Genomic DNA, 13,071 nt, shown 5'->3' on the forward strand with positions numbered 1-13,071 from the left:
TGGCTCTGCTACTATCTGTGCCTGACACAATTGGTGTTTTCAGACAGGACATTTAAGGATCTTTTTAAAGCGAACCTGAATTAGATTTAAGAGCAATTTAACAACCCTCAGAAAAAGATAAAGTAAGTAAAGAAAGGGTGGCAAAAGTGACATATTTCCAATTAAGTGTTATGAGATAACAAATGGAAAAATCTTACCTAGACATAACTGTCAAACTGCATCGTGCCTAAACAAAATCAAGTATTTAATATACACCGATCAAACATAACATTATGACCACCTTCCTAATATTGTGTAGGTCTCCCTTGTGCCTCCAAAACAGTTGGGACTCATCAGAGAATGGACATGGGTCTTCTGAGGGTGTCCTGTGGTGTCTGGTAACAGAATGTTATTAGTGGGGGCCTTTGGGTCCTATGGGTTGAGGGGAGGGGCCTCTGCGGATCATCCCACAGATACTGGATCAGTTTGGGATCTAGTGAATTTGGAGGCCAGGTCAACACCTTGTGCTGTTCTTCATGTTTTTTTGAGTTGTTCCTAAAACGTTTTTGTGTGTGTGTCTGTGTCAGGCTGCATCCTGCTGGGGATGGCTGCTGCCATCAAGGAGTGTCATTGCTATGGGGTGGGGGTGCCTGGTCTGGTCTAGGTGGGTGCTACATGTCTAAGTAACATCCACATGAATGCCAGGTCCAAAAGTTTCCCAGCAGAACATTGAATAGTCAGTGGCTGTGGTCCTGTCAGTGGTTTTAATGTTGTGGCTGATCTGTGCATGTCAGAATCACTACCCTCTTAAATATGAAAATGCTCTGACACTCTGGCATCAGTCATGTTCCAGGGATTGAACAACTAAACCTCCAGTTCTTGGACAACCCTGCTCTACCGAGCCACAGCCGAGATGCCCCATATGAAGGTTTCTGACAAAAAACTGTGTGTTCCTATCAAATCTGAGGATATGTCCATTGCATTAATACCCATTCTGGGAAGTTGGGTAACAAGCGACTAGCTTGAAGTACAAATACACCTGGGAAGCATTGAATGATTCAATCTTAACAATTTTTATAGGTTCTGTGGGACACATCAGACCACATTCTTTTGGTCGTGTGAACACACAATGCATCCATTTGAGATCACCTACTCAGCAGTGGTGCTCTTGGCAAACGGTGTTTTGCCACATTCATTCAGAAAAACTTCTATAAATAATGTCATTGTAGCTTTTAACTAACTAAATAAGAAATACATCTGAACAAGAATAAACAAGTGAAACTATTTAATATGAGTACACTGTGTGTGATTCTGTCATTAACAATGTACTGGCATGAGGTTAATTACTGATGCAAACATGCTGATGTTTAAGGAGTGGCATGGGGTTAACTTAACGTGTTTGACTTCAGTAAGTGAGAGAGACTTCACAGCTTGTTCCAAAATATAAATCATCTATCCATGTGTGTTTATTTGCATACAGAGTGTGAAACTGAGATTAGATCTCAAGTGAAGGCTGGGGACACAAGTGGAAACACATTTTAATGCCAGGTGTGAACGCGGGTACTTTAAACTGGCCACTTGCAATCAGATCGCCCAAGTCGGACGTCAATGCAAGGTCTGAACGGGGCCTGATATACAGCAAGTCATCAGAATTTGGGACGAACTGTAACAAAATGTACAGGTACTGTTCATTTTAATCAGGAGCAAAGTGTTTCTGGCAGAATTTACAGACAGAGAAAGCGCTAGAGGATTAATTTCGGCTCGCCGTGACTCAGGAGTTTTATGGCGCAACCATGAAAAATTTTGAGCAGAGCATTCATGGACAGGCAAGTCTACTTGACGTGGCAGTGAGTAACTGACTAAAATTCTCCTGCAAAATCTGCTTGCACCAGTTAAAGAAAATATTCTGGACATTTTCTGACAAATAATATCAATAACCCAATTAATCGGCTTTGAACAGAATGGAAATTTAATTGAAACTACTGGTAGCTGAATGGCGACCTTCAGGGAATGGATTTTTCTTCCAAAGTAGATATTTTGGATGTGAACTCTTGACATGCGCTGTGCTGGCCACAGAGGAGGCTGAGGGTCATATGAGAAGGCTTGCTAACATCCACCTGGGCCAAAGGAAACAAGCCCGCCACCCCCTCGCCTGCTCCTCTGTGAGCCTCGGGGCTGCGTTTGAGAAGCCCAGTGTTTGGAATAAGAAATCCGACTCCAGAAGAGACCCCGATGCTGCTTCTGCGGGGCTCAGCTGCCTGATTAAGACCCAGCGACTGACCGAATTGATCAACGCTGGGGCCTAAACCAGCTGGCACCGGGGAGGGTGACATGAATGATCCTTTAACTCCTCACCTCTGATCCCAGCATCCAGAGGTCAAGAGCGGGGTCAGGCTGTCATGTAAGATCCTCCGGAAAACAAAACAACGGGTTGAAACAAATCAACCGGGAACAAAACTCATGTCACTTAAAACTACTTGCTTGTAGGAATGTGCAGTTCATACAAGCTGCATACAGTGGAGAAGAGCTGTGTAGTTTTACCAAATATTTGCAGTAAAACGCAATTAAATGGAATACATTCGCAGAAACCTGAACCTCCACAAATAATTACGGAAGGAGGACAGGGGATCTAGTTTTCATGGGGAGCGTTGATTTTCTTCGCAGGGTGTTGCTGGTGGAGATGACAGACATCAGGCCGGGAGGCAGCGTGTATTTATTCAGGTATTAAACGACCCCAGCGCTCGATTTTGTTTCATAACAAGCACTCCGCTGGTGCATGTGGGCCAAGGGAAACTCTAAGTTTTATGCAACAATAAAACAGTGAGTGATCTGAGCCTGCTTTGGCCCGAGTGGGGACTGCCTGCCGTGCTGCAGTCATGTAAGGTAATAGTGACAGAAGCGTGATGACTGGGTCAGCCTGACAAGCGTGATTGTTGGGCACGCCGATCTGTGACTCCTCACAAAGGCAGCAGGAAAACCCAGGCTACTACAAAGAGAAACTATATCAGCACAGAATCCGTTCCACTTAGAAACTTTGTTTCAGTAAAACAAAACTTGCTGAATTATACAAGGCGAACAAAACACTTAACTCTCACACCAGGGACCAGGGTTCACATCCAGACTGCCATCTGTGGTTCAGACGACAAAGGGCCTTTAGTTAAGGTGGTCAGTTAAGATCTTGGTTTCAGTTAAATGTAAATAAACACATTGTCTAATGTGTTTATTTACATTTTTTCTGCATTAAACCAGATCTTTGCAAAAGGTAGACAAGCTGCTCTAGTATTCCAGGTCATGGGAAGGGGAGGGGAGGTGCGAGAAAGTGTGAGCAGAAGGGGAAAATCCATAAGAAGTAGAAGAGGAAGAAGAATGATAAATCTGGCTACTGCAAACATGCTGACCTTCAATGTGGGAGGTGGTTAGCACTGATGCCTTTCAGCAAGATGGTTCTGGGTTCGAATCCACCGCCCGACTGGGGCCTTTCTCAGTGGAGTTTGCATGTTCTCCCTGTGTCTGCGTGGGCTTCCTCCCGCTTTCCAAAGACATGCTGGTTAGGTTCATTGGTGATTGTAAATTGGCCGTAGGTGTGAATGTGAGTGTGAATGGTTGTCTGTCTCTCTGTGTTAGCCCTGCGATAGACTGGAGACCTGTCCAGGGTGTACCCCGCTCTCGCCAGCCCTCCTGCGACCCTCCAGAGGACAAGCGGTTACAGAAAATGAGTGAATGAATGAATGAATGAATGAATAAATGAACTCCAATGTACATTGAAAAAGATGGGCTATGACCACATCATTGAGACTTTCTAACTGCAGGGTAACTCAGAGAATGTAAATGAATAGCCTGAATACGGATGCGGCGGATCTGCTTGGATAGGTGGTAATGTTAGTTTTGGTTTGTTTCACAGAAGGGAGATGAGCTACTGTTGTAGTCTTAGCTATTAGCGGGAAAGTTGTGAGACGTGCTGCGGTCACACTACGAGCAACAAAAGGGACAAAACAAAAGTATACGATTGGTGGATGTACCCTTCAAAATATCAGCTCTGATATGGAGCACATCGTGACAGTCACATAGCGAGAAGTGTAGGTTGTTAGCTTGTCTTCGTAATGCCAGCTTCCATGGAAGCTTTTAACTTTTGCTGGATAGTTGTCAGGGGACAGGATGTAATGGCTGGAAATATACGTAGCCTATGCTTGGACAATGCACATCCATGAAATCAAATGGCCGTGCTTGTGACGTAGCACTGAGGTGCACTGGTTTGGTAAATGGTAAATGGCCTTGCTTTTATATAGCTCTTTTCTACCTATTGGTAGTCTTTACAGTCACAGACACATCTACCCATTCGCTCACACAAGCACACACACATTCACACACCAGTGCCACACACTGGGAGCAGTGGGTTCAGTGGGTTCAGTGTCTTGCTCAAGGACACCACTTTGGCATGTGGCACATTCCGGGGATCGAACCGCTAACCTCTATGTTGTTGTTGAACATATTGCTGATACATTCAACAAATTCGCTGAATACATGTTATGGTAAATCAGTTGATAGAAATCATACAATCATACAATTACCTGTCCTTCAAAATATATTTAATGCACTTTAGAGATGGGTTGCCACACGCATATAAACTCATCAAAACTAACCAGGGACATTTTATTACTATTGTAATAATACAAATATCTTCATATTGAAAATTGCACTCTTATCGACATCTGTTAGGGTCTATTAATTTCCTGGGGAATGGATGCGATCATGCCCTTGTTGTGCATTTTCAGGTCTTTTCAGGTAGAGGAGGAATGCAGGCCAGTGGGGACGTGCCTCAGGTGCCAATACACACTCTGTATTGTACAACACAGTGCACCGATCACACGCTATCCACAGAAACGCGCACAACCGCGCGCACGCATGTCATGCCTTCCACGAGCTTGTGTGTGCACACAAAACGCAGACTGACATGCAACTAGGCTGCGTATTAATTAGCCCGCAAAAACAGAAGTGCGCACGGACACACACGTATGCTACAGTGACATCTACCCTGCAATGTGAACCTTCTAATCAAACATCTGGAAACTGTTTAAAAAAAAAAAAAAAACAACCTCTCCCCGTGTGCGTCTCTCTCACCCAGTTGTCGGCACGAGAGCCCGTGATGAAACGCCTCCTCGAGTTGGCGTGTCTGTCATCGTGAGAGGCTGAACCGCCTTGTCTGTCAGCGGGATGAAAGGGCGTTTATCAAACTGGTGGGTTTTAAACATGCCCTACATAGTTTATATTGAAATGATTATGATAGACAGGCATGACAGGGCACATCCCCTTGGCTTTAGAGTGAGGTAGGTAGATGCACACAGGGAGAGAGAGAGAGAGAGGCGGAGAGAGAGAGCTGCCTGCCACTATCAAGCAATTTAGTGGGACATTAGACGAGACCACCTCGCAGCCTGGCCACTAACTACTATGTTCTGTGAATTGCTAAATGCGAGTGATTATACCCTGGTCTATGCACTACAACATATTGCTGACATGACCACGACTGTATGTGCTACCGGAGTCGAAACACAGCCAAACACACGCATGGACACACGTGTAGGCTTTAGCAGGAGATACTGATTGATCAGTGTCTGTACGCTGTAGGCAAGGTTTTACGAAGCGTCAGTCGCAGAAAGAAAGGACCGAAACAAAAACTCCTGAAAAGTGATTTTAACGGAAAATAAATACGCCTCAACACAGCTGAAGAAAATCTTGGTCAGACCTACCAGCAAAATGAAGCCAGGACCTAAAAAGGGAAGGCCTGTGCCTCCTTGCATGCTCAAAAACATGACGTTTGGGTGTATGCAACTATACGACCTTAACCTGTGCTGCTTTGACACCTTTGAATTTTCCTTATGGGGATCAACAAAGGTGCATTTTAGCTAAATCAAACAAAGACATTAATTGACAGTACATTGTTGGGATCACACTGGTTCTACTAACCCTAGCCCTTCAACCAGCCCTAGTCGAAGATGCTGCTGCAGCATCTTTTGGTCTGAACAGGAATCTGTCAAACCTTCTTCATTCCTCATTATTGTCACTTCTCATATCCCTTCAGCATACATACAAATGATAAAAGAAAGCCACAAAGAAAGACTGATCAATTGAATCAATTCATTGTGGAAGCCTAGGTGAAACTAGATGTGGTTTAACCATTACGGAGCCAAAATATGAAAGAGAAAAGAAAAGAAAAGATGGCAAACCAGATTTATTCATTCACATCAATTGTATTCCATGTTTTTTTGGTAATTTAGGTGTCCTGACCAAGGGTGGGACACACAAGTACTTCTGGACAGAACTTTCAGTCTTCATGCCTTTAAGGATTGGCTTGAATTTGTAATTTAAAAAGGGCGAGTCAGACAATAAGGCCAAAGGTTTTGAAAATGTCACTTTAGAGACCTACGTGTGAACTCACAGTATGGCCATGTTTCCCCACAGCCTTTGAAGTAAGCACCCTAAACACCACTGCATGGCTCCAGCCAAGTGCGTGCCTTCCTGCTCGGTGCCCAGGTGATAGATACTGATCGATGAACGCTGCCTGCTATGTGTCTCTCAGCTCCCCTCAGCTCTGAATTTATGAAGCCCGGGGGCTGATCCACAGCCAAATTATGTGGGCGTGGCACAGCTGGACTGCGCTCCTATCCATCTTCCCCACTCAACTCGGGCCCAAAAAACACAGGGGGAACTTTTCATTTTTCCACCACTATAAATGCTGGGTTCTGTCAGGACCACAAATCACCCGAGGAGACAGAGTGGAAGTGTTCGCACAAGCTGCCGGGCTTGAACTTGAACATCGGAGCGGCGGAGGTGTTCTCCCGGCATGCCGCTGCAATCTTTAAATACCTGATAGAGCAGGATGCTGCACAAAGGGTTGCCAAAACGTTTCCATTTTTTAGAATACACTAAAAAAAAATCTAGTCATTTCTTCTATTCTAGACATTTGTCAAATAAAAATAAGAGTCATTCAAGTTTTGGGACTTTTTTTGGTTTAACTTTCTCCACCCATCCATGCCATTTTGACCACTCATGGACTCCATACATACAAACACTGTTGGCGTGCAAAGTGATGTTGGCATGCAAACCCTCTTGGATATGAGGGATACATAGATTAGTCAGGCTTTAGGAGCATTCTTAGGACACGTACAGTACACAACACATTTGGAAAATCCATTTTTGGTAATAAACGGTAATAAACCATAAAGAAAAAAAATGAATTAGCTGCAGAATCACATTGGAGAAGCATTAGCATAGTAAGGCTTTATAGAAACAGAGATTACAATAAATTCATTAATTAAGGTGATCCCCTCCGTGCTAATGGATGGATTAAACATATGCATCCGCCCGGCCAATAGAGCTCGATTTCCATTTCCACTAACGTTTATGTGTAAGCCACTGAAACTGACTGCTTGAAAGGACGTCAGGGACACCTTTCGGGACTCAGCTCGCCTGACATTCTCTGTGGCGCGAGCAGACGGTGATGATGAACCTGCGGCTGATTCACTCTGTGTGGCTGCCTCTCAGCGCCGCTTCATTTATCAGCAGGCTAACATTATATTAGCTAATTAGCCATGATAAGTAACAGTGTGTACTTTTAAAACATGCTGGGGCCCTGCCACTCTTCCTCTGACTGCGACATCCCTGCTGATTTGTAATAGGCACTCACTGAACGATCAGGACGTGTTTCTGTGCGCTACGCTAAGATTTGTTGCTGTATTTTCACATGTAACTAAGGAGAATACTACGAGCCTTAGTGGACAAATGTCTTCAGATGAAGAGCAACGTGTAAACATATTGCTCATCTCTCTCATCTGGTTGTGTACATTCACCCGCCGTTCGCTGTATTTACTGAATCTGCAGCTGGATGGTGCTGTCTGTGTGAGAGTGCACGTCATGGGTGGGAAAGAGAGAGAGAGAGAGAGAGAGAGAGAGAGAGAGAGAGAGAGAGAGAGAGAGAGAGAGAGAGGGCAGCGTGGGCCCCACTGTTCAAACATCTCAAAGTTTGCCGACGCGTCGTCTGCCTGGCAGGCCTGAGACGACTCCGGCTCCAGGATTTCACACACCTACATGCCACATTCTCAGACTGCCTGACACTCATTTTGCAAAAACACACACTCTCCGGAACACACACACACACACGGTATTATACAATTTATAAGAGCACACACATCACACAAGGTGCCTGGAGTCTAATATGCATATACAGCCATGTTGCTGTCACGTGACCAGAACCTTGTTGCTATGACGATTCCTGTGTCTCCTAGAACATGTCTGTTACGTGTGGGGTTTGGCTGGGCAGCGAAGAGCGCCACAGCTCCAACTCTCTATCCGTGCAACCACTACTTATGTGAAAGAGGAATGTGGAGTTCCGTTGCCCTTTTCTCTGTAACTACAAGCTGGTCCACTCATCAAACCTGACTCACAGTATGGCTACTGTACAGCACACACCGACCAGTACGCTCAGTTCGTGTGAAGCGATCATCACATCAGAATCATAACGGGCAGGTGTGCATTCTCTCACAGGCTCATGGACATTGTTATTAGCTCCTGGAATCGGCTGTAATTCTGTCTGTGACCATGAGGGAAAGACGTTTAAAATGGTGATGTGATGAAGGACAAAATATATTTGTTAATTACTAAGTTTACAATTAAATGCTGTAATTTTACTCAACCACGTTCACTGATCAGTCACAACAACCGTCTTGTGATAATTCAGTGTTCTGCTGGGAAACTTTTGGACCTGGCTTTCATGTGGATGTTACTTAGACATGTAGCACCCACCTAGACCAGACCAGGCACCCCCACCCCATAGCAATGACACTCCTTGATGGCAGCAGCCATCCCCAGCAGGATACAGCCTGACACAGACACACACACAAAAACAGTTTAGGAACAACTAAAAACAACATGAAGAACAGCACAAGGTGTTGACCTGGAACTCCAAATTCACTAGATCTCAAGCTGATCAAGTATCTGTGGGATGATCCACAGAGGCCCCTCCCCTCAACCCATAGGACCCAAAGGCCCCCCACTAACAACATTCTGTTACCAGACACCACAGGACACCCTCAGAAGGCCCATGTCCATTCTCTAGTTAGTCACAACTGTTTTGGAGGCACAAGGGAGATCTACACAATATTAGGAAGGTGGTCATAATGTTATGCCAGATTGGTGTATATCATATACTATATTATTGTTATTAGTTTATTTGATCTCTTTATCATTTATCTTGTGGCATCTTGGAAGCATCTTGGAGACTAACTGTACTCCAATATATACTCCACATATAACTCAAACTGCTACTATAGTTTTACTCAATGTAAATGTCTTATATTTATATAGGGCCTTCTACCTATTACCCATTCACTCACACAAGCACAAAGACATTAACACACTTGTACCAGGCACTGGGAGCAATTTAGGGTTCAGTGTCTTGCTCAAGGATGTTTCGGTATGTGGTCCATGTCACCCCCTAGTTTGTGATCTACCTGCTGAGCCACAGTAGTACTCTGAATACTTTTTCCAAATTGCTCTCAGAAGGAGCTCATCTAAGAGAAACAATTTTCTACCCTTTGCCCCTCAGGGTTGGTTCCTTCATGTGAAGTAACGCAGATTGTAGATGAAGGCAAACTGACAAAAAAACATTACCATCTCTATCTCTACACATTGGCAGTAAGCCCTTACGAAACTTTTGCGAAATTTTAGAAGTAATTCTCTCTCAGCGTGTGAATATATGTGAACAAGAGCACAGCCTGGTCCCTGCTCCTTTGTCCAGCCCTGAGGAGCACAAAGCACTGCTGCCCGTAAAGCATAGTGTGTGGTTCAGCTTGCGCCCACGGGTCAGGTTTGTTTAGAGGAAAGCCAAAACGCTATAATAATTTGTTTGGGATGTTACGGCCCACGCTGTGGCATCTTCTCCTCGGACCACCGTCATCGATGTCACCACGGGCTATCGGAAGTGGAGAAATGTTCCGCTGCTAGGACCAACAAAAATAAGCAGCGGCAGCGCCAATGACCGTGAGCAGAACAGTGCAGTTTAAGTGAAGCGGATGGTGGGTTTTGGGATCTGGCTCTAGATCACTCAGATACCAGGCTCAGATGTCCTACGCGCACACGGAGTGCTCAGTCGATGCCGACCATGCACCACTGACCCTTACGGCAAGCTCGTGGACCTCACACACACGCACATTCACACGTCGATGTCTTCACTGACCTTTGCAGGTTTTGCCATCGGGCTGCAGGGTGAATCCCACAGGGCAGCTGCAGCGCACCCCTGTGGCCGTGTCTTTACATGTCCTGTCGCAGCCGCCGTTATTCACAGCGCAGGTCTCTACAGATGCCGGGACAGAGACGGACACAGAGAAAGAGATGAACGGCTTGCTAACATGTGACCCCTGCTCCTGAAACACCATGAAACTACAAAAAAAAAAAAAAAAAAAAAACTGAAGGTAATGTGGGTTGAGACAAAGCTTCATGTGCTAGAAGAATACAAACAGACAACAGCACAACAGGGTTTTATGTATTCTTGGGTTTTCTCATGTAGCTTTGTCAACGCACAGGTGGAGAAATTATATTACAACACCCCAAAAGACATTTTATATATTTTATGGAAATAAAAAAAAACAACGACAACGTTTATGTACAGAGAGTAACATCAGGGTTGATCATAGACAGTGTACCGTTACAACAAGACAAAAACTCATGACACTGTACTGACAAAGGAGGGTGAAGAACTCTTTGGCCCAGAGGTCGGTCCTGCTTCCAAGAGTGACAAGAAATCAGTTAACACAAATAAAAAGGTTAAGGTTAAGGTAAGTAGATGAAAAATAAAGTTAGTACATTGAGTGCCGTAAGACTGGAGCACACTTGACGGGACCAGGGTGTATATTTTCCTCCTGAAAAATGTTCTTGTACGTGGTGCAGATAAGGTTTGCCGGGACTTGTGAATATTGCCTGTGCTGATCCCAAAGCAAACACGAAGCTCTTGGTAACTCTAGCTCACCTGCCCTGCCGCTGTTGCTTTAGTAAAGCTCAGCACACACTTGGCCAAAGGGCCTCGAGAAGTGCTGAGGAGGCTGAAATCTGACATTGACACATGTTTATTGCAAGGGATTCATTGAGCTACGTTTGATAAGAAAAGTTTTACTCAGCCAACGCTCTGCTTTTGGTGGGTCAAATTGCCGTTGTATTGGCTTCACATGATAGAACCTATTGGAACCTCCGCTGTTCTTGCTCTAATTTTTCCAATAAAAACCTAAATAAGTCAAGAGGTTCTTGAGTTCCTTGAAAGACGACATTTTGGAACTTAAACAGCTTTTGCGGAACAACAGCAACATGTAAATGAGCGATGTCCCCCCGCTTTTTGGCGCCTGCCGCTTAATTAAAATGCCAGAAGATTGTGTGAAGTGAAGAGGGAAATAGGAAAAGCCCATTGAGGCTGGCAAGCACATCCGCGTCTAGAGGTCAAGGCATTAGCATAATGCCCTTTCAGAATGCAGAGTCACAAACGTGGTGGAGCCAAGATGGCTGATGCTTTCCGTCAAGAAGCAGAAAGGTATTTGTAGAATTGTTTGTGTTCCCTCATGCAGCTCCAAACAACATCAGTCCCACGGCTTCATCCCTTAATCTCTGTTCTCTAGCCTCCATTTGTTCCTCTGTGTGTTTATCTGTCAAAGCTCTGTGTTCGTAATTTGCAGTCCTTTTCATGTCTTGGTCTCTCCTGAAGGCAGTTTGCTGAACTATTTCAAATGTTTGGCTTAAATGGAAGAGTTTTTTCTGAATAAGACTGAGAGGTTTTGTAGGAGGATGTGTTGCAAAAAGGCCGGACGGAGACACTCCATCACCCGGGCGGCCTGTCTGACAGGCCCTGTAGGGAACGACAGCAGACCTCTGTCCCCTCTCCACTTCCCAGCTAGGGCCTCTGTCAGGTGGGCATCTGAGAATGTGCGTTGCATCGAGGTCCGCGGGCCACAGGTGTATGCAGTCAAAAACAATGTTAGCAAGAGCGTGAAGGTGTATGTCCATGTGAGTAGCCCTGACGTGTGCGGAGGTGGTGTTTATGGGTCAGAGTGATTTATACTGAGTACAGTGGGCCCTATCATTAGCCGAGGGTGACTACAGTTCTGCTCAGAGCCCCTCTCTCTCCACACCACGCCCAGCCCAGCCCGAGGGCCAAGCTAGGAGCGGGAACACAGACGGACCGCCTGGCCTGATTGATGTGCAGGACAAGCCCCTCATACCACCCCCCAGCCCCCTCTTAGAGCCTCTACACCTTCTAAAACTGCATATTTCTTCCCTAGTCAGGTTTGCAGGGGCATATTTTTGCATGCAACTTCTCTCTCGTGGGGACTGGAATCTCACATGGTGGACTGGGATCACATACTTTTACAATCACTTTGTATTTTTAGTTTTCACTTTAAAATAAGACTAAATTTTAACATTTGCATGTTGTGTCACAACAGTTTAAGTATTTTCTGCTGAATTGTAAAAGGAGAAATGGCGTGAATAAGATTTATAGTATTTGAAATGACTTTCTGTTTTTATTCAAAATAAGCTAAACCACAGCAGCAGTAGCTCATCTGCTATGCGTAACACTGCAAGTACTGAGTGTGCATCACTTGCATTTACTATAGTTACAAACAGAAAATGCATGAATACAGACTTGAAGCATAAAAAATGCTTTGCTTCGTTTTGCTTTGCAGGCATGTTGCATGGCTAAAAAAAGCATAATCTCACTACCTGTGTAGACAGCTGGAAGGATTAAAACCGAAGTTCTGTGAGGTGCATGTGATCGATGAGTGAAAAATTCAAACTGAAACACTTTCTTTCTTCTACATAATCTTCTAAATAATTGCTAGTCAGGTGCGGTGGCTTCTGGGACTTATGTGATAACTGCATTTGAGACAGCTCCCATTGACAAAATGTCCAACTGTCCTTTAAGTGATCAATCAAAACCGTTGGAGTCGATGCCTAGGCATCTTTTATCATCTTATTTACATTACAGTGAACATTTTGGATTAAAAATTACACGCGTTGTGACATGCATATTTTGCCATTTCTGTGCTTCCAACTGTTTTA

The 13,071-nt window shown here is 44.6% G+C and overlaps 2 protein-coding genes across 3 annotated transcripts in view; both read right to left on the bottom strand.

Annotated features, from left to right (window-relative positions):
• Positions 1-13,071, bottom strand: part of mpped1 (metallophosphoesterase domain containing 1) — a gene marked incomplete at its 5' end in the record, with an annotated part of 203,890 nt that overhangs the window by 119,115 nt on the left and 71,704 nt on the right. The window lies entirely within an intron of this gene.
• Positions 1-13,071, bottom strand: part of scube1 (signal peptide, CUB domain, EGF-like 1) — a 114,431-nt gene that overhangs the window by 28,195 nt on the left and 73,165 nt on the right. For both annotated transcript variants that reach the window (XM_084572988.1, XM_084572989.1), the window contains one exon: positions 10,208-10,324. In XM_084572988.1, coding sequence (XP_084429114.1) covers positions 10,208-10,324 — 117 coding nt within the window. The remainder of the gene's footprint in view (positions 1-10,207; positions 10,325-13,071) is intronic.

Source organism: Chelon labrosus (genome assembly GCF_963514085.1).
Source record: "Chelon labrosus genome assembly, chromosome: 23".
Classification (NCBI taxonomy): Eukaryota; Metazoa; Chordata; class Actinopteri; order Mugiliformes; family Mugilidae; genus Chelon; species Chelon labrosus.